At 40.2% G+C, this 23,425-nt stretch overlaps 1 protein-coding gene across 4 annotated transcripts in view; it reads right to left on the minus strand.

Annotated features, from left to right (window-relative positions):
* LOC136436638 (protein Shroom3-like) overlaps positions 1-23,425 on the minus strand; it is a 108,581-nt gene that overhangs the window by 57,736 nt on the left and 27,420 nt on the right. For 2 of the 4 annotated variants that reach the window (XM_066430791.1, XM_066430792.1), the window contains exon 2: positions 21,747-21,901. In XM_066430791.1, coding sequence (XP_066286888.1) covers positions 21,747-21,901 — 155 coding nt within the window. Of the gene's footprint in view, positions 1-3,813; positions 3,947-10,052; positions 10,158-21,746; positions 21,902-23,425 lie in introns of those variants that run through there. The other 2 variants (XM_066430793.1, XM_066430797.1) reach the window with 2 other exon arrangements.

A 23,425-nucleotide genomic window follows, 5' to 3' on the forward strand; every position in this document is an offset into this window, starting at 1 on the left:
TAATGTTTTACATAATCAAATTCACATTATGAAAACCAGGAGCTAATTTGCATAATGAATGAGGAAAGTTTATTAATCCGCTTAAAGTTTGTGGTCAAATTTTGTGCAGGTGCTATGTTTATGATTTTTGAGTGGTAGATAGATCTTGAGGCAGGGAGCAAGTGATGTAAGTTTGGGCCCCCTTGCGGCTTGCCTTAAACTGCAGTGGGCCTATTTGTTTGTAACTTTTGAGGAGGATAACTCAAGCAGTGATTGATGGATTATTCTTGTATTTGGTATATATGTACCTTAGGTGATGATCAACATAATGATATGCTCATTATGCAGATCATGACCTGCTTTACGTAATCATTGAGGAAAATGTATAGCACTGCTGCACCATTGTACGCGGCATGTGATAGTACACATCTGGCGTCCTGAATCTAGGTCAACAGCTGGCGTCCTGAATCTAGGTCAACAGCTAGCTTACTAGCTGGGCGATTGAAAAGAAAGGACTAAAATGTATCTGTTATGTTTGGTATTTGGTATGAAGATAGCTAGATTTAAAAGTGCATCTGATGATTGACGTAAGATGATAATTATGCCAAAAAAGGACCTAATTTGCAGGATTAATGAATTTTTTAAAAATCCGCCGAGTTCTATGTTTGTGCGCGTTGATATGCATTTAAGTCGTATTTTAGTCTTTGTGAAAGCTTGTATCAAGGTTTGCATATTGTTCAGTTACTAGGGCTAACCCGTAATAGCCTTAGCCTTTGGGTAGCCCTGGCTGTACTTATCTACAGCCGAATAAACAAATCAGAAAAATCCTTATTACCTGGATGTCTAACTGTCATTGACATTCCATGAGAGGACTTTCAGACATGTAGCATATCAAGCCACTGAGAAAGAGAGGAACATTGATAGATATTGTTTAAGCAAATAAAGACTTAAATTGAATGGTCGTTGAGAAAAACGGCTATGTAATGTCATATTGGTAAATGCCGGTAATTTGGTACTTGCATCTGTCGGTACAATTCATATTATTTGGCGAAGATATGAGGTCGTGGAACTCTAGTTTAGTTTATAAAGGGACAGGCAATGAAAGACAAAACATTTCTGAATTCTCTGATAAAAGTAAATCATCTTTCCGGGCAAGTGAGAAAGATTAGGGATAGAAATACACATTTCAGAGTGTGCCTTATATAAGAGGCAGTTTACAAAGATTTTCAAAATTAAGTTGATTTCTTTTCCCGGTGCAAAACGAAAATGTTCCTCTCTCTTGTGTGCGCAGGTTTTAACTAGTAACACATTCAACTACTGCAAGAAGCAAACAAAGAAATCTAAATCCCCTTCCCCCTTGTTGAGGACTTTGTACTGGTAATCGTTGAGTGACTCATGCCAAAGGAACTTGTTTTCTAACATCCTGCTTGTAAGGTTTATCCTGCGGTCTGCTAATATTGTTAATTGATGGTCCTCAAGACCATCTAAAACAAGTACATTCAACTCGATGGAAATTCCACCTATTGATGTTTTCTAAATTTCTGCCCAGTTGCAACCCTTTAGTTTGGGTTGTGCCAGTAACAAACATTCTAAATCATTTTCCTCATATCTCAACTTTGCACCTTGAGTATTTGAAATGCAGATAGCTATACTATAGACCAGCAACACAATCTCTTCCATCAGGAAACAGGCATTTCGTCACTGACTATTCAGTAAAAACTGAAATATTCCACCTGTTCCCAAGATTAGGTCTTTTAGGTGACACTGTATCAGTGTATGGCAAAATTGGAAAAAAAACTGAAATATTCCACCTGTTCCCAAGATTAGGTCTTTTAGGTGACACTGTATCAGTGTATGGCAAAATTGGAAAAACAGTCCCCAGATATAACACAAAGGATTAAACCTTATCAATATGCAAGCAGCCCAAAGTGCAAAACATGGGAATAATCTGCAAACTTATGCAATGTCCCAGGCAACAGTAATGCCTGTCTGAAGTTTAATCACTCAGCAAGGTCTGTGTTACACGTAGCCTGCCAAGGAGGGGATCCGAAAAGTAGTTACATAGACCATCTTGTTGCAAGACTTTGATTTGCAAGCAGCAGATGCATTTATGGACAGAAATAGAACTACATGTATCATTTACCAAGCTTGATATGCCTAAATTGACAATCTACCACTGTTGAAATAATAAATTGTGTTGACACATTGCAGAGTCTTTCCTTTAATCTACATCAAGATTTGCTCAATCATCTACATATAAGTGTGATTTACTGTGCTAATGTTACAGTAATGGCCTATATAGATTCACAAGCATTCACTTACTAATGAATGTAAAATATCCAGGAACGTGCATCATTCAAATGGTAGTTTTTATCACGGTCACCCTCAGGATATGTCTGGAAAGCAGATTTTTTTCTAGATGGAACCCATCACGCTCTAGTTCTTAGCATACGCAGGGCATCTTTCACAAGCAATAACATTCTGAAACCCAGCAGCTAAAAATAAAACAAACCACAGGGAAACTGCATACGGAAGCAATTTTACAGAATTCTTATATCAGGAGTTTTCTTGGTTGCGTATGCCAGCTCACGTAGAACACATTCCAACCTTCTCTGGCACAATGGCCGAGAACTTCAAGGAGGCTTACAGAATTCCCTCTTAGAAAAGCCTGGCTTACCTGAAATTCCTGGAGCAAATTTTCGGATAGAGAAAAATAACACAGACATACTTAACATTGTCCCAAGTTTGCAAACAAAGGCCACACAGGTTTGTGACGTAAGCACCCAATATTGCTAAAGAAACTAACTTTTGCTGAATCAAATTTACATAGCCAAAGATCTAAATTTGATAGATTTCATTCAAAAATAATTCCTAACAATTCCTGTAAAAGTGAACCAAAACAAGACATTCAAAAGCTTGTGACTTGATATGTTCATGGATAACTAATGTTAAAGACAGACTTTCAAGAAAAATCAACACCGTGGAATTCCATGTCGTCTGCAAAGTCATGACTTATCAAGTCTAAGAACTGCAGCTTTTGAAAGTATGTTTGCATTAGATAAGCAACCGTCCATTGCAGGGCAGACCAGTTGTTTCATATAAACCTACATACCTTCATGGTACATGTCAGAAATACATGACACAGTACTGATAAAATATGGCCACACATCTTGACAGCTTTGGATGAACACTTATTGGAAAATCGTGCTACTAACTCAGGACCTTGCATGGAGAAGCTGTGATGTTTATGTGCTTATCTGTCTGGGTCATACTGTACATGGTTCAGATAGCAGTATTGCAATAGGAAGATTGGTGCCCAACTGAAATTCCTTTCATCAGTTACACCAGAAAATAAAATACAGATTTAATATCACTGTGAAAAATGTAATGGAAGATTGAATGTGTTTGACAATTCAAAACCCCACCTGCAAGAAAACTTGGCTTGCGGTTATAGAGTCCATAATGGCATTCTGACACCTGTAATGCAGGCAAACTTCTCAGTCTGTGCCTCTAACAGCAGCAAGTGCCAGACCACTGCTGCATAAAGCCCCAGTTTGCAGTCAGTAAGACGGTCTATTACAGGATTCTACTAGCTGGCAAACATCCTTGCAACCTGTCATACTATTTCCAGGAAAAAGACAGACAGGGAAAGTTTGCGATGACGTTACAAGAGAAATATTTGCAATAAATACACCATACAAGATAACGGTCGCACCAAATCCCTGCATAATCCCTCCCTCCACCCATTTTCCACGGCTCCCCTTTGTTCTCAGACAATAGGAGCAGATCTGAGGTACCCACACGGACCTGAACACAACTCGTAATAGTCCATACCTTTTGGAACAGGGTCATTCTGCACAAAATACATCCAGAGAGGTGGAAGTGAAGGGACTGTGGCGAGCAAACATGGCGCCAAGTGTTGACACTGCTCAGACTCACCACACAATGGCCAGGATTCCAGCCCATTCAACCTGAGAACAGCACTGGCCAATCACAAGCCAGTCCCACGCATATATTATGGTGATACCTGGGGTCTCCTGGGACATGGCCTTTTTAACCATGCAGGGTGAGGAATTTCCTATCAACAGGAATGATTACCGGGTAGCTATTTTACAGCAGCTTATAGTGCAAGGACACGGAAGCTTTACTACCTTTACAAGACTTATTTCATACTTGAAGATAACCTTTAGTATGCCTTCATTGTATCTTATTGTTTTGTCTTCAGATCCTTTTCCCAGATATAGCACAGGCACTGGTACAGGTGTCAGCTAGCTTGGGTTTCCTAGGACGTACCTGTAAGATCATTCCTCCCACTAAGGGTTCTGCCAGCAGGTGACTGAGGTATGCCAGAAAATGTAGCAAAAGCAGGGTTGAATGTCAGCTCTTGCAGAAGGAGGGAAGGGGGAGAAATCAAACCATGCTGCCCCCATTTTCTAACCAGACACAGCCCTCCAAATGGCCTATATTGCAGGGACACATATTTTAGACACCACTTTTCAGGCACTGTCACTAAAAAACTGAAGGCTCCAAGCAGGGATCGAAGTCAATTTCCTGGAACAATTATTCCCGTAGACAAACTTTCCAAAGAGCCTATATTCACACCAAAAAAAATTAAAGGGAGGTAGCAAAATATCTTAGGAGATGGCAAATATATTCCACTCTTTGACATTCTAAAGATGAAGAATAGACATTTTTTTGAGTATTTTAAACCTGTCTGAGGCTTGGTGCTATCATTGTTTTCATGCAGTGAACCAGTAAGATACAATGTAACGGAAAAGGGACCGTTACCTAGCCTGCCTGACAGGTACAAAACATGCCCCAAGGCTAAGGTGCAATTCAAATGAGCACCTCAGTAGGACATTTACACATCAGCGTGGCATCATTGTGTCAGTGTCTTATTAATCGTTCTTCCTGAGGCTAAATCAATTAAATCGATTGTTTCTTGGACCCACGGGCCTGAAAAAAGTCCAACTACCTGTACATGGGCAAACATGAATGTGTAAGTCCTATTATTTTTTGAGATTTGGTTTGCTTGACTCTTGGGTTGTGGTTCATAATATTGTCTCAGATATCTATAGCAGTTAAGCTTTAATACTAAAGTACACTTATCAGATAGCCCTGTTTTTTTATGTTTAGAAAGCCCATTATCTGACAGTGCCCCATATCTTCCATACCATACATGACATTATCCCTATCCCCTCTAGAAAATACTAGCATACAATATTCAAAGCTATAAATTCCTGTGGTGATAAAGCATTAGGAAGGGAATGAAGCAAGCCAGGACGGCACCATTCTTGCCGAACTATACAACTGTAACTGTGCCACTTCTACCCCCTCAGGAAACCATAATCTATCCTGCATCATTAGTCACAGTCTAGGAAGTCCTAACAAGTTCAACATGGAGTCATCAGGGAATTACTACTCCAACACATTAACCACTACCATGCAGGCACATTTAGGCCATAGTAAATCAATTTCTTAGCTCTAATATTTAAAAAGGTACAGGACTGGAAGTTCAACATGAAAGCAGAGGCTAATGAGTACCTTAATTGTACACACAGTTTTAGGGACTGAATAAAGTCAGATTTCTCTTCTTTTTTTAAAATCTTCACCTCTTGTTCATTTTTGCTTTAAACAGTCTGAGAACCGAGGAAATAAATTGGTATGGCCTTACAAATCCACCACACATCCACTGCTAGATGCAAATTTAGTATCAAGCCTTGGATTCAACCTCGTGCTATGATCACAGTAATAGGGACCAAGGACAGACTGATACATTGGATCCAAGGAGACTTGTAATGGTGAAATGGTTTGTAGTTCCAGAGCAAATTAAGGGCCTCGAGAGATTAGGGAGGACATGGAAAGAAGGGTAATGGACTTCTACTCCCTGTGTGCTTTGAATTACAAGTATCAGCCAAGTGAGGATAGGCTGAGTCCTGTGGCTGATGTTGCTATACCACAGAAAAATCTAGTGCAATACCTGATCTCTAGACTTATAACTCATCCATACACAAAGAAGGTACATGTACCACTCCGAAATGAATTACTGAATAAGTTTAATGTATTCTGATTCCTATGATATCTAACCACAGAAGAAGTAGCAAGAGTATTGCCTGCTTTCTTCAGCTTTTGTCTTCCTTTGTCACCCCCTGCTGTGGTGTACATGCAGGTAGAAAATGAGGCTCAAGTTACATGTAGTACTGTCATCATCATCAGTCTCCTGCACTGCTGTACCTCGGGGGAAAACTGAAACACTTCACTTCCCAGTTTTAGGTTTACAAACTCCAGAGGAGTTGTAAACCAATCGTGACATGTTTGTGAAGTAAGGTTCCCTTGATGCAAAACTGCCATAAAGTCATTATCACAGCTGGCATCATTTGTAGGGATTAACAAAATTACTTCCTTTCTAATACTACACTACATGTATTTCCTCCAGTGTCTTCATAATCATATGGTAACAAATGCTACCACCCCCTCTACAGACCACTAACTACTCACTACTGTTTATCAATGCAGCTAGGAGCAGTGTGTTCATGTAATACAAATAGAGCCCTTGTTTGTCAAAAAGGTTTTCAAAGAATCAAAAGCATTTCCGCACGCATCCACCTAAATCCTTACCAGTCTAACTACATGATCCCACATGCGCATAACCAATGGCCTAAAAACAATTCCCAAATATCTCAAGGCTGTGTTGTGATTTTCTGGGCAGGACATCTCACCTGGCTGCCATACCGACCATGCCAAACAACTTAACATTCTGCCTGGTTAGTAGAACATGACATTCTTCAGCTTCCTCTTACTGTCAATAGAATGCAGCATGGGCCAGTTTCTTGGAAGGGGAAACTGTACATGAAATATTTATACATAAATTTCAGCACCTGAATTATCCTAAAATTTCTGGGCCTAACTAAATTTGACACAATAATGCATTTCTGTCTATTGAACAAAATGAAGGAGTCAGCACCTGCAACTGGTCAAGCAAGGACAGCTGTATATGTGTACAATAAATGTATATGGAGCAGTATTGCAAATGCTGAGAATAGATAAAGTGATATAAACACATTATTTCATTGTTTTTTCATGGTCTGTGTGAATGCTCTATATACCTTGGTACAAGCTCTTAAAAGAATATTTTACAAATGCCAACAGTTATTCTAAATTCAGGTATGATTACTCTTTTATCTCCATTACTATAATATGATGCTCCTGAGTTAGCTTCTTGTAGGATGATGTCATTCATGACCTCAACACACAGGTCTTCAGAGATATGACTAATACACAGGAACACACACACACACACAATTCTTCATCAATATTTCAAAGCGTTATGATAACTAATTCGACATCCTCCCTCACATGACTTAAAGCTGTCTGCAGGATTTGGAATGTGAATGACCTCCTTATAAGGACTTCACACAAAACTGGAAGAAATCCCCCTGTATCATGTACTTCCGGCATGCCATAAAATATTCATGCCACCATTGTAGCTTTAATCAGCATATACTTCCACGTCACAAGGAAAGGGAGAACTAAAGCTGGGCAGGTCATTGACATGGGTGTGACAAAGATTATCAGAGTTTACAATGTTTCAAAATGGAGACAATTTCCTGGGAAAACGACTGAAGGTTGGTCACCCACAACCAAATGCTATTCCTAACTGGTTCTCATACAGACAATGTTACCTTCAAAGCATATCTGGACAGGGACATTGATAAAGGCTTCAAAACGTCAAAGTTTACTAGGTCATCCAAGAGTATTCTTCTTCACTTGTCCATAAAAGGACTACAAAGGCTTTCCCGTGATGATAGTGTAATACAACTCTCTTAGACCCCGTTCACACTCATTTTTTTCAATCGCGATTGAAGTATAATCGCGATTGAATTGATCCAATCGCGATTGATTTTTTCAGTGTGAACGCTCCCGATCGCAATTGGATCGATCCAATCGCGATTGTTTCTGATCCACCTCCGGAGGTAGTTTGGGGAGGATCAATCGCGATCGGATCCAATCCAATCGCGATTATACTTCAATCGCGATTGAAAAAAATGAGTGTGAACGGGGTCTTAGACTGCTCCAAAGAGCTTGAGATAAAGTAGTGACATCATTGGCACCTTTGATAAAGACTTATACCACTATTTATAGTCAGCATCTCTATCAATCATGTAATGAAAGATTTAATGAGCTGCATCTCCCCACTTCAACAGTTTTCATCAAAATTTCATTCTAAAAGCAGAGAGCATGAAGACCTGCATGGACGTCCTTAATTGGCCATAATTAACCAGCCAAGAATATCTATCCAATGAGGCTGGATGAACACAAATACTGCTTTTGACAGACAAACAGGTAGATACATAAACTTTTAAGTACCTTACTCTAGTCATGGCCAGAGCAAGAAAACAGCCATGCGAAGGCGGTATATTGCACTAAAAGGCGGCTATCTTGGTTTAGATAGATTGTACCTTCAACCGGTAGCTGACAGAACCTCCCCGAGGTGGGAAACACTTCTGCTGAGTCTGCTGGCAAGACTGTACCCAAGGCAATTACTGTCTTATTGAGGTCACCTGAATTAGCACCAACCCTGACACTTGCACTTCAGCACCATCAATTGTAAAAGCTCTTGCTCCTCTATCCCTAGCTCATTAATTAACACTTAGGAATCATTTTTGTCAGGGGCTATTTTAACAACAAACCAGAATCATTAGTTCTTGAAGGATGGATCATTAATAGATAAAGTTACCCGATGTTTTCAAGACAATCAACTTAAGTCACACTTGTTAGGATTTTGATGTGTGAAGGTGGCAGCTAATTATCCCAGTATTGCTTGAGTTTGCATCTCACCAGTAACCTATCATAAATTTGTCAGTTTAGATCAATCGCTATTGATCTTATGCGGACTTCAGAAACATAAAGACAAAACCAGGTCCTGCCAAGTTGCACTGAAGTTATCGAGACAATCAATTGATTAAAGACACACATCTTAAGTATTCAACAGCACAAAGGTGGCTGAAGATTACCAAGTATTGCACGAGGCTGCATTTCTGACGTTTACTGCCATATAACTGTCAGACGAAATCCAACAACATCAATTTTACGTGGACCAGCTTAACCAGTCAAGTACTGCCAGGGAGACGCTAAGTCATTTCCTCGGTTCTCAGACATTTTAAGATAAAAAATCAGCAGCAAGATGAAAACAGAGGGTTAGGAGGAAAAATTGAATCATTCCTTGAAACTTCCCCCCAAAAACTTTGTCTTCATGATGTTCATTTCTCAGTTCAGCACATTCTTTTTGATCGGAGAACTTACAAATTGGTGAGGCCCAAGTGGCAGTGGTACCCTGCCTGAAGCCACATGTCTGCTGCAGGTGTTCAAATCAATGAAAATCACATCAATCAAGACTCAGTGGATGCGACTGTCAGAACAAGATGGCGCAATACCGCTAGAAAGTAACAGGCAAACAGGTGAAACAACAGGGGGAGGGAAATTTATATTGTTATGACGTAGGTTGCTTTTACGATCATAGAAATTGTGTAACAGAAAGATGCACATAGATTGATTGTTTTAAGAGCTGACGCTCCCATTAATCATCTTTGGTGACAGTTCACAAGTAGGATGATCGAACATGTTAGAAATATACTTTTGTATCAGTAGTTATGTAACACAGAAATGAGGCCAAAGTATGTCACAGATGTGAACATGCCGCAACCTAAAGCTCAACTTGTACATAATTGATTTCAACTTTCTCCCTCTTGCCTTACAGTTGTATAATCTAGTGTGAATTTGATGTCAAAAGCAGCCTCAACGGGGAAGAAGCTCCACTGCATTTACAAAGAATCTCTGTTTAATAGCAAACATCACACAGAGATATTCTAACAGTTGCAAAATGTCCAAAACAAACAATTTATCATAAAACCCACAACTTGACAGGCCATGGTCAACTTGTGGTAAGAGCCTGTCCCATCTTGCCACCACTGAAACAGAAGCCCACTTGTCAAACCTCCCTGCACTGCTATGTACTCGTCAACATTTGCTGTGGTTTCAGTCCCCATATTTCGCCTGGCGTCCCGTATACTCACCCTACATACACCACCCTTGTAAACACCCACAGAGCCATCCTGACTTTGAACAGTAATCCAATAACGCACGGACGAAAGACACTGACGCACAGAAGCAGCGCTCTCCTCACATTTCCTCCATCAAACACCTTTCTGTTCCTCGTCGAAAATATCCGCACTGCGTAATGCCGACACGCTGGTGGTATTCCTGGCATCAGCCTCACCCCATGTGAGTATAGAAAGTGACGTCAGACATCGAGAGGTCCACAGATGAAGTCATCATTCCAATATCTTTCTTATCCTCATTTTTACTGACTTCCTTATTGATCACAATAAAGACTAGAAGACCAATGACATAGTTCACCTAGAAGAATGTCTATCTATGAGGTATAAACTGCGACTCTATAGTCGTTTTGAAGGGAATACATTTGCAATTGCATGTATATGAGCGTGTTGGTTTCCTGCGAAGAGATTTGTCTAGTACACTAGCAGCTCCAGCACCTAAGTTGAGAGGGTTTTCCATAAGGTCCCATTTCAGGCTCTTGTGACCTGTTTAATGGCAAGTTCACAAAGCTTTTAAAAGTGAGGAGACCTGTTTACATATCCCCCCCCCCACACACACACACTTATTTGAAAGGAAGGAAATGATTGTTTGCAGTTACCTGGAATGCATTGCCTTTTCTTGGTATTGCCTGGGAATACTTTTCTCGGCATTTCTATGCTTCCAGTTGTTCATACAAACAAAGTGGAGTTGCCTGTCCCTTTGCAGTACTGTGTTGTTCAATTTCAAATGGCTGAGGCCACGACAACTAAATTTGCTGGTTTGGAGATTTGAAGCAATGATGCTGAACTCTGGGAAAATCATTATGAAACCAGAGTTAGTGACAAAAGTCTGTACACCAAGTTTCAGGTGGCGAATATAGTCAGATTCAAATTTTCCTCACGACCTTCTGTTTTCATCTTGTCTTCATGCTGAATCTTTACTACAATACGACCAAGAACCCAAGAAATTAATTGGTGCAACATTAGGGGTGACTCATGAAGATGTCAGACAACAGCACATGTTTGTGGACAAGTGACCAGTTCCCTGTGTCAGCAGGACCAATGGCGGGCTTTCCCAGGCAGGCGGGGAATCCTACAGTTGGGTGTGAGAACTTCAGCTACCACTTAGCTGGTACGACACGCTAAAGAAAATATGGCGATCAGAGATGGCAAACTCTCTATAACCCCCCCCCCCCCCCCCCCCCATCCATACTGTTTTGCATCCCGCCAGTCCCACAGACAAACATAGTGGCACTGACGATATATCCCTATACCGTATTGTGTATAATGGGAATCACGGAAACACACAGATGGACTGACACACAAACAGACAAGCCAGAATAATCAGGTATACTTTATCAAAGTTTATGGTGCAGAATGCTGGACATTCACAAAGACTATGGATCAAGAGATTAGCTAAATGTAATGGAATTATTTTCAGATGTTGTAAAAAGGCAACTAAAAACCACCAAAGGTATTTCAAGCCCTGTACATGTATGAGGACTGATAATCAAAATATATTGTACACGGTGAGGTATTGTTTGTTGAAGACTGTTTGACGGTTTTATGGATGCAATGATTTATTCCAACAAGGTGATATTTTGAATCTCACATTAACATTATGGCCTCTTCACATGGCAAGTAGTCATATGAGCTGTTGACGGTCCAACTATTGCTGTGTTGCTGTCTAGAAAGATATATGGGTGTACATTTTATTAAGCTTTGAAGATAAGATCATGTTCAGGCCAGTGAAATTTGCAGTGGTCACTTGAAATGCCAGTTTCTACTGAGATATCGTTTGATGTCTTTCATAGGCTGTTTTTATTGCCCTTGAGTAGCCTGATTAATCATGCTTCTTCTACTGGTCAGGTAGGGGACCCAGTAAGCCCGACAGTGAGAGATTGTGTCACACAGGCTAAGCCTTTGAGATGGTGTGATAGACTAGTCTGGATGATATGTTTGTTTCGTGCTGCTGCACAACCTTCATTTCAAATACCATTATGACATTGATCACTGTCTAAATATGGAAGTATCAAAATTGAAGACTTTCAAAAGAGGTAAATGATTGGAAAGAGAAGACATATCTGAAATTTCTATGACTCAGTATGAGCCCCTTTGGTTCTATGCTAGTGCTCATCTCTATTGGTTTAAATGTATGGCACAGTTCCTGTCCCTGGTGCTGATCTTGCAATACTGAATCTTTTCAAACACCACGGTTTTGCACAGCTCCTATTTTACCAAAGGTAAGTTCTATTGACACCATTGTCTACCTGATAGAAACCACATCACAGAAGGTGACCCTTTGATCTCTAAGCACTGATGGAGATCAGTGAAAACATTCCACAAAGCAGATAAACTTTCTAGATAAAACATGTTTAACTTCTATCTCAGGGCAAGCAAATGTCATCTCCAGAAACACCACTGTCTACCTGGTAAAAACCACATCACAGGAAAGTGAACCACTTCATCTCCAAGGCTTGACCGAGATCTGAGACAGCATTCCATACAGCAGGGCTTCACAAAGGCAAGCAGCCGAGACAAGCTGACAATCACTGTCACGAACAAAGGGCGGTAATCCACATTGTCTGCTTTGATGTCTAATCTGCACTAACCACATCAACCATACATGTGGTGCTAGCATCATTTAGAACCATTTCTCTGGAGAATTACACCCACCCACATCACAGGCATACCAGAAACTTAATACACAGCCAAATGGCAAAGTATATTTACACACCTGTGAGAATATATAATTTCAGCAATATAATACCATGTGTACTTTGCTGATTCAGATACTCTTGACTTTTGATAAGCACAATATGCTTCTGGGAGCTATTCTAATGGAAGAAAAAGTAAATAGTGTCAAAAAGTCACTGTGTTTTGATCTCCACTTAACAGATAAAGATATCAAAAAGACCAAAAAATATTTTTCTTAGATTTTTTAGATGATATTCATACACCCCTTTTTCCTACAAAATGTGTTGTTTCTTTCAGTTATTTTGTCCAAAAGGCCCACAGATGGAAGTTGTTGGTTTTCTTAAAACTTTCTTCCTGCCCAAGTGAACCTTTTTGACCTTGATCCAATTTCCTTAATGTCTTCTTCTCCGATTTCTGATGAAGTTGAAATTAGGTTAGACAAACTCAACACAAAGTTCCAGGGTCATCCCTGAAGTCTTTGTAAGTAAAGTGGTACACTGATGTAGAAAACTTGAAAAGGGTGAAACAGCAACAAACCTTGCTTATTTTGATGATATGGACAAGTATGATGGTGCTGTGATATAGATATGATATTGTTTTGACCCAAGGGAGTGAAGTATTGTTTTTGGTTGTCTGGTTCTGTCTGTGTGTGTGTGTGTGTGTGTGTGTGTGTGTGTGTGTGTGTCTGTGTGAGTGTGTGTGTGTGTGTGTGTGTGTCTTTGTGTCTTTGTGTCTGTGTATCTGGATGTCTGTCTGTGTGTGTTTCTGCAATTCCCAATACACAATGCAGTGTTGCCATACATCTTCAGTGCTGCTATTTTTTAATGTGTGGGACTGGAAGGGTCACAAAGCAGTATGGGTAAAGGGGTGAAGTCTGCCAACCCTGATTGCCTTCTCCATTCTTTACTGAAAGACCAGAGGTGAGGTGAAGTCAGGACACCCAGGTCCCAGGAGTCAGGGCAATCTGGTTAGCGTCAGTCACATCACAATATACTAGGATAAATATTTCCATCAGACTGAAAACTTTGAAGTCTCCCTCATCCCACCTCCTACAGATTGGAAACAGGAGAAGCCTGAAGTCTTATCTTGGATTAGGAAGTTGCCAGTGACATTTCTGACCCACACAAGTCACAGCTTTTCCCCACGCTTTTGGTAAGGCCATACCAATTCTAATTATTGTTTCTGAAATTATAAAGATACTGTTGAATTGGAAAAGCAATACAAAGTCAGGGTCTTAGGAGAAGTTTGTACCTTCGTACACACTGTTTCAGGGACTGAATATTGTCAAATGCAAATATTCCTGCTGGACCCCTTTTTTTATCTGGTCGTCTTGCTAAAATATTACTTTAAATCATCCACAACCCAAGGAAAAACTCGGTGAGGCCTAACGAGGCCATGTTTTTGTCTCCACAGATTTCATAAGAGCCAAGAGAGTCAGACAGTTGATATAGTACAGGAATGGAACTTACATAACATAACATAACATGATTAAACTGGGTTTGAAATAGGAATACTGCTGAGAAGAAAGGCTCAAGCAAGTGTTGGCAACACTTGATAATAACATTCCTTTATAGAGCAGGCCCACAAGGGTATTGAAAGGGAACAGTTCTGAGAAAGGATATTGTGGCAAGGGACGAAGTTATTGTTCAAAAAATCTTATTTGGTGTCTGTATGTGGGGGAGGAGAACATTTCTTTGCCTGTTGTGTACTCAAAGCAATAATACACAACAGTAAGCAACATAAGCAAGAACACAACATTGAAAATGTAACCAACTTCTAGTCTTTGACTACTTTGCTTCTCACACTTACTCACACTCAATTACTCGGTTCAACTTGCTTGAAACTGCTTTAAAACTATGCCTCTCCATTTCTTCTAGCGAACCCAAAATAATACTTAACCTAGAAACACATGGCTTTTATCCAAGTCTACAGCATACAAATGATGCACTTAAGATTTCTGCAATCACTGCATTTTGTCCCTAGACTAAACAGTCTGAGTGGAAATTGTCTGAAAATTGAAAGTATGTGATGGTCACAGCAGGGACATCTATTCTGTTTTGGTTTTTAAATCCAAGAGAGATTGACTAATGATTTTATTTCCTAATGAAACCCAGTTAATTAAGAATACATGAAGTACATATGATCTAATACATTTAAAAAATGTACATTCAAGTACTAGATTCTATTTCCTGGGCTAAGTTTTTATAATTCTACAACTCAATCAACAGCTTAACAAGTCAAGAAATTTGTGTATCAGTCTATCTTTGTGCGTTCCTGAGATTCTTAAATACACAGTGTGGCGATTTGCTGTACATGATGTACATCCGCAGTGCTGCGACTGGAGGGTTGGTTGCAAAGTGGTAAGCGTGGGGGATGAAGTCTGCCATCTCTGTTTGCTTTGTGTTTTAGTTATAAATACATTCCTGTGTTTTTTAGAGACTTAAAAGCAACCAACACAAATTTGGCTCCATACCACCTGACCTTGACCTATGAGGAACAGGTATCAGGTGTTCACCTTTTATCTGACACAGGTATACAGCTGCCCATGCTCTCACCTGACTCCTAAAGGTGATGTTATCTTAACCTTTCAGGAAGAACAGGCACCATTGTGGCCGGTGCACCGTAGGTGGCCTTCTAACATCACACTGTTTACAGGTACAACGGAATAACAACTCTACCAATGTAGGTACCATGATAACATAGGAGTAGAACTACAACTGCAAAAATTCTAATATGACATTTACACCGATTCATCAAAATATCATCTGAATGTTATACAGGTGTTAAGCGTTAGAATAAGCAGGTAAGACTTTGGCTTGAAAGTTCAAGTCCACTGTCTTGGGGCAGTGAACAATTTGCTTTTCAATTAAGTTAGACAAAGACACAGTGGATTCTCACATGGTCCAAATAAACAAAGGTCCAATATAGACATCTATTCAGCTCAGATCAGTAAGGACAACTACAGAATGGGCAATAACATCTAAAATCAACTGAAACAATGTCATTGACCTTTCTTAATAGTACTCAAGGTCAAATCACGAACAGACCTTTAAGTCCATTACTCTTTTATATCAACCTAGTTGACGACTTAAACATATTGTTTAAGTTGGCCAAGTTTACCCTTGATGATACATATATGTACCACTTGTACTTAGACTACTGATACCTAATTGCTTCTTAAATGCTCTTCCTTATGCCAGAGGCCTAATGCCAACGCTGCACAAGAGTAAAACTCCTGCTGGCTGGCCCTATGGGGCTGCCCTGTGTCCACAGGGGCTTGGGATTGATTAGCCAGAAAATTGCAGCAACTTGCACTAATTAGCCAACCACACTTTGATTGACAGCAGCAGAGGCTGACACTGGGTCAGGCCCACTATTGGTCTCCACGGCAACTGCCTGGTCAGTTTCACCTGCCTTTTAAACTTTACAGCTGAACAGATTACATATGAAGCAAACAAAGGTAGATTGTAACATGAGAAACTTATTCTACACATCTTTGGTTAAACTTGTATTCCCTCTGGCATGATGGGGTTAAGGAAAAATACATCTTTGGTACTCTGGATTCAATCAATGGGCTTAGTTTATGAAGCAGAATTCAACTTTTTGGCAATGTATGATTGAAGGTTTCTGTTATCCTGGAACAAAATCCCTGGCCACTTGAAGATCAGTAAATCTTATCTGCCTTTTCTGGAATGCCACTTCTTAGACATAGACTTGCCACTTCACTTCTACTTTTAACCTTAACTGCTACTTTAGCAAATGTGCCAATAATATCTAATAAGAACTCTTATCTACTTTGAAACCCTTTGATGTAATAGATTTAATTTTCTGGAATATGGATTAACTACCAGAAACTCTAAGATACAATTACTGCCCACCACCAAGATGTCAGTCAGAAGTTCCCAAAATAATGCAGGCTCCTGTCTTCCACACATGGGGGCCTCGCATACCACACTGTGGTGAAACATTCTGCCAAGGGTAATCAACAACTGTGAAACAGCGCCCGATTGGGTTACATGTAAACAGGCAATTAAAGTAGCATCCCTGGACGGACGCCTACAAGTGTGGTCTTCTTCTCTACTGGGATGGAACAAGGTGACTTGCAATACTGGAAATTGTGCCAAAGATTATATCCAGACCCAGCATTTCTAACTTGGGGATCAACAGATGATGTGACCATACACACCAAGTTTGGTAAAGTTACTTCTTTTTGGAGGGGGGAAATTAGTTCTGGAAAATTCATTGGTTCCTAGAGCTGTCCCTACAGAACACATGAACAACTGTCAGCAGCAGAAAAGGCTTGCCTGACAGCCAGGAAAGGGTTTCCCAGGAAGGTGGCACAGACTGAGATCTCCAAGCAGATGTTGGGTGCTTCTTTTGTGCGAGTCTACATCTCTCTTTGTGCATGTTTCTTTCTATCTGCCTCAGCAAAAGGGAAAACAGAAAAAATGTGACTCACCATAAGAGATGTAGCAAACACTGCAAAAGAAAACACTGTGAAAAGGCGTGCAAACATCTGCTTGGAGATTAGCTAACCTGTGACCCTCCAGTCATCAATCCTGGCCCATCTTCCCTTCTCTATCCTGTTGGGCCAAGTTTGCTGACACACAGCTGCCTGGGTGGGTTTACTACTGACATACAAGGTACAACAAACACAGGTCCCATCATGCCCAGGTGCATGGCACACATCTTGAGCCAAGACATTGACATGGTGAGACAAGATGGTGTTCCACTATTCTACTTTTTGTACTGTCTTTGCATAGAATCTGGAGTGGTCTTCTAAACTCTGAAAAAAGACAAGCTTTCATCACGCCCAGGTGCATGGCCCACATCTTGAGCCAACCAAGACATGAGGCAGCCAGACAACAACTGCTATACAGAAAGTTGACAATATATATGAAATGTACACACGGCGCAAATGAGGGACAGAACAACTGATATAGTCACAGAAAGCAGGACCACACGTGAGAAATCAACATACAGATGTGCACGGTATAAAGAAGGTACAAAACAGTTTACAAGCAAAAACTACAACTCAGCTTCCACTGACATGTAATCTGTACTGATTGATGTGGTAATACTATGAGATGCACACGAGGTATTCTTGGAAGTGATGTACCAATAGACCACACCTGGTATGACTGTAGTTTAAAACTAAATTTCAACTTTGGCAAATACAACAAAATCACCTCAAGAAAAGTATTTATGGACAAGACTTCATGGACTGAAATGGCCCATGTAGTATTTACAAGGGGCAGAAGATCAAAGATTAATGCAACCATCGAAGCAGATGTGAACCTAATCAGGATCCCGGCTGAATCTGGTGCATGTAACTATGACACAAGCAGAACTTGCTAACTAAGCAATGTCTTACCTGTCGTTCTTCAACCAACATTCTTCTCAGGAGGAAACCAAACCAGACAGAATCCTACATGTATCTGGTAGCAAGAATGTTCATGTTGTACAGACAACAGCTAGACAGTCAGAGAACAGTGAAGACTGTCTTCAAGCACAATAGTGAGCTCAGGGGCTGGTAGGTCACATGAGGAGGGCAAACCAAATTTGTATTTTAGGTCTAACCATCTGGTTGGGCGCTGTCACAGTGTCAACTTGACCAGAACATTTAAATTTCCAGGCCCATTTTCCTTTTAACTGAAGACAATACAGCACAAGAATGTGCAGCAATTGGATAAAATACATACTATCATTTTGACAGATAAGTTGTATACATTTTATATCTTGTGATGATATCCATGTAATTTCAACTAAATCAAATTTCTTTGAAAAATCTATGGAAATCATAGCTCTCATAAATATGACTTCTGTACATAATTCTTTCCTAAGGCAAAATGTTTCAGCGATTACAACGTAGTATTGACAACAATCAGATACAGATCTAGCAACAATCATTAATGTCCAACTGATTAAAATCACATCAAGCATTACTCAGGTCTTACCTCTGCTCTAGACTCTTACCTCAACGTTGCATCTGAGTTTTCTGTGGTTATCCTGAGACAACTTTTCTGCTATCTTTGTTTAGGAACGGTGTTTTCACCGCAAGTGACTTCCTCCAAAACAACGCCTCCTGGATAAACTAGTTCACCCCGAGACCAAAACACACCAGACAAGCGACAGGCATTCCTGCTATGCCACAGGTGATCTTTAGTTTCCACCTGTTTTTATCTCATCAGCCGGGGTCACAGACGCCATTGTCCGAGGACCGTCCGAGGACCGCTCTAATATCAGCCTAACCTTTGAAGCCCAACTTGATCTGCTCTTTTTAAAAGTATTACTGCAAATCTTTCACCGAGAGAAGTCCGCTGCCAGAGTGCACAAAAAGCGTGGAATTATCTTTGTTTCCCGTTCTGTCAACACCGTAAAGAAACACAGACACAACAACCAAGGTAAACACAGAGTCAGAGTAAAAAGCAGCAAGGTGAAATGTTGCCCCCTCGCGACCTCTGACATTGAGACGGCACTGGGCGCCATTGTCTGAACGTCTTTTCTGGACGTGCGTACAATACAAAAACAAACGGGAGAATTTGAGACAGTTTGGCGATGTTATAGCAGTGGTAATTGCCGCTCATAATACAGCTTCAGGTGGCTAGGTAGGACCAGTCTTCAAAGTTACAGACATTTTCAAAACGTGTAGGTAGCAAGCAAGATGACATATCAAAATCCAGATCTATAGACAGAGGGTGTAGACTTCTTGGTAGCTATAGGAGATACAATCACAGAGGAAGGTATTGTTACATTCAATTCAGCAGACAACAGGTAATACCAGGCACCACAGTATCAAGCATACCATCCTACATCAGTACATGTAGTGATTTATGAGCTTGAGAAATTTTGACACCATCCCCATCCGCATTATAAGTGGACGTAATTGAAACAGGAGGATCTGTTTCGCAATGCTCCCCATAACAAGTACTCAGGATCTTCAAGTATGCATGATACAAAGGCTGGAGGGGGAGGGGGGGTTGTACAAGTACCGAAGAAAGCTATGGCATAGATATACAAATGTAAGATTTAACTGATGGTGAAACAACCACAGAAGACGCTTCTGTCATCAAAGCTGTCTCTTAAAACTTATGAAACGACTTCCTTCAAGAATTTTGAAAGGTTTCCTTGGACAGAAGACCTGACATCCTTGATAGCCATCTCCCGCAGCCCTGCCACACCTGTAACCTAAGTACTCTGTACACACGACCCAGCGACTCCAGCGACTCAAGCAGGAAAGCGGAGACGGGTCGGCGGAAGTTGAGGTGCCAAGAGTCAGAGTTAAGTTTGATGTAGGATGATTTAGTACACATATTGGTTTCAAGCTCTCACAAAAGCTGCTGACTGTGATGTCACCAAAAATTACGTACACATCAAGTAGACTTTCAGAAATGATGTCAGCTTACACATATGTGTAAGTATGTCCACACCCTGTATTATGATTCTGTATTGTTGTCAATATCCTCCAGATCTGATATGCCAAAGCGAGCAAATCAAGCTGACAAAGAACAAAACTCTCTCAGATTCAGACTGACATGTCATGGAAGTAATATACAGGAGAGTTTGTGAGAAAACAGTACCGCTATTGATAACATAGAAATTTCATCAACAAAAGCAAAAATGAGGTACATGTAACCATGTGTAATACCACGCCAATTCAGTTTGTTGGTTCTTGGCTTTAAAGAAAAAAGAAGGAGAACGCTGAACTAGAAAATAATAATGACAAGGGACTATGAGGAAAAATACATGGTTTCAGGGGTAGCCTAGACAAAGTCAAGTTTTCTATACCAGCCCTCTGTTTCAATCTTGACATCTTGCTAAGTTTCTACAAAAATGTCCAAACACCAAGGAATTAAATTGGTGTGGCCTAAAACCTTAATAAAGTTTGTTTTCCCCCATCCCAGCCTCTCCCCTACTGACAAAGAAGTCTCCATCATGTAACAGTAGATGTTCACACATGGGGAAACCTAAGTGCTGACATGAATGCATAGCTGGATGCAGATTAGGTGCAGAGATTGCTTACACACTAAGGGGACTTCAAAGACGGGGCTTGCCGCAGGATTGGAGGATGTTTACCTGATATTGTCTGAGCGGTGCGACTTCCTTTTATCTGGCATAGTGTAGATGTTGGTTATCTAGAGTATATGGGCCTTTAAAGCTGAAGGGAAAATTCCTCAAGTTCTAACTGGTGATATGACAATGGGGGAGATATTCTTCAAGCATGTTGTAATAGAACTTCGCTATATCTTCCAGTTATCATCTATTGACATTGGCTGCATGCATGCCTTACCAACACAAGACAAGGAATGATAGATGATACTGTAAATTCTTTTACTTTCACAGTGGTTTTATTTCATGCTAGGAGAGAAAAATTAGTTTTTTTGCAGTATTCTAAATTTTGCGGTTGAAACAATTCTGTAATACATTAGGAACATCTCTTCACTGTGTTGTGAATTTGTGGTGGATATGATACAAACATTATAAAACATAAAACCACTGCAAAAGTTTCAAGACTTACAGTAACTCAGAAAGCTAGTGAGTAGCATTCAAGTCCCCAACATTGACCATTTGTTTTCACATTACTTTGACTGTTACTGTTGTCTTGACAAAACGTATTGTTACTTAAGTATTACCATGGAAACCTGCACCTGTTAACTACTGCTTCGAAGGGTCAGAAAATTTCTCCTTCAGAGTTTTTACTGTCAACAAGATGTAATGACTCTTTAATGAAATTACTAAAAATACACTGGATCATGGAAGATACATAACCATGAAGTCCAGAATGGTTTCTGTGTAGGTATGTGTTACTTTAAGGGATATGCAGGCTAAGAAGACGCAGCACACTTCGTCTCGGATGAGGTACAGCTCAAGCCCCGAGACACGAACGACACTGTGTTTTGTAAATGGAGCACAAAATAAACAAGGAAGACAACAACAAACTATGACCAAAAACATAGCGGGATCCATCTCGCTCACCTCTTGACCTGCAGGTTGAGGGATTTGGAGGCACTCTTCACCAGTTGAACGGCGTGGAGTCGCGTGTTGCAGAACGTGTTGTTGATGTACAGAACCTCGTCCCCCACCTTCAGCCTCTTCTGTCCAGCTATGTCTGCTTTTCCTCCAGCTTCAATCTGAAGTAAAACAGAGAAACATAAAAGAGTTAGACAAATATGAAAATACAGCTACAATATGAAATTGTTGGCCAAATACTAATAGTAATACAAGACTTTAATCACTCTTACAATAGGCAACATCAATTGAATTTGTTGGTTCTCAGATATTAACGATTGATGCTGAACTTGAAAGCCGAATCTGAGGCTATTAAATGCACAGTTTCAGGAAACAAATACAGTCAGATTCAAGTTTTCGTCTGTTTTCATTTGACCTCTTGATCAATTTTACTTTAGAATGTCAATCAGAACCAAAGAAATGAATTGGAGTGGCCATATGACAGTGAATCTTCATACATACCTGTACATCCTACATATATTTCAACAGCAAGAAGTACAGTCACTTACCAGCAGACTAAGCCCATACTGGCTCGTTTCCAAAGTGGGAACAGAACAATACTGTATCCAACACACCTTATACAGGTGTGAACTATAGCCAGGTGAGAATCCCAGACTGGTACAAGCCAGCCACTTACACACAACGACACCTCTGTAACGATACCTGTAAAAAGTGGCCACTCATCCAACCAAAGTACTTCAGACACGCGGACACAACAATGGCAACTTTTCATATCCAGGTTATCAAAATATAACCCTCTCCAACACGCCTCTAGGATGACAACCTGTCTCTATTTTTAGGCTGACAACTCGAGAGTGTCGAAAGCTTGCTGAAGAATCAACAGTACCGGTAGCAATTTTCCACTATCCAAATTTTCATAGCCGTTAATGTTAATTCTGGCAACCTTTTATACAATGATTATCAACATACATGTACAACTTACCATACATCTTTAGGATGAGAATCTGTCTCTTGTTGTATTCAGAAGGCTCTAAGTGTGCTAAAAGGCCAATAGGCTTACCACAAAACACTAGGGCGAGTTTCCTGTGTCTAAAATTAGATGTTTAGCTAGTAATACTTTGGTATCTATAATCAGGTGCTTAGTTGAACTGTTTTTAGGTTGCAGGTGGATTGACTTTGCCAGGATGTTAGTCACAAACTGTTCTCCTCCTATCTTCCCTAACCGTAAACAAAAACATCAACAGACAATGGTATGACGTAGGTGTGGAAAAAAGTTTTTGTGACTAAGGTAAATTCACCATGACGTGTGCGCAGCTTTCAACACTTCCTTGTCTTTTGTTGAATGTTTATAAATACACTATGCCTCACCCAAAAAAAGCTAGTGAAAGAGTGCTATGTCATGACAAGCACTCTTTCAAATGTGAGAGCACTAACAACCGAAAGCATATTTCTTAGCCTCCTTGCTCATGAAAAATTCAACCACACTATCAATCCATGATGCATATCACCCTTGAACCTTAGACAAGGTAGGGACACTGTCTAAGCTACTGCTCATGTAAGAGCATGACGAACTTTGTACGACTTTAGATATTTTTTATCCTCACTACCTGGATCTATGAAGTACTTCTTGTTTTCAGGCAAATACCAAGTCGAAAGTTATTTGAAAAATTTTTGTTTGAGGTAGA

The sequence above is a fragment of the Branchiostoma lanceolatum genome, chromosome 6 (assembly GCF_035083965.1).
Source record: "Branchiostoma lanceolatum isolate klBraLanc5 chromosome 6, klBraLanc5.hap2, whole genome shotgun sequence".
In the NCBI taxonomy this organism is placed as follows: domain Eukaryota; kingdom Metazoa; phylum Chordata; class Leptocardii; order Amphioxiformes; family Branchiostomatidae; genus Branchiostoma; species Branchiostoma lanceolatum.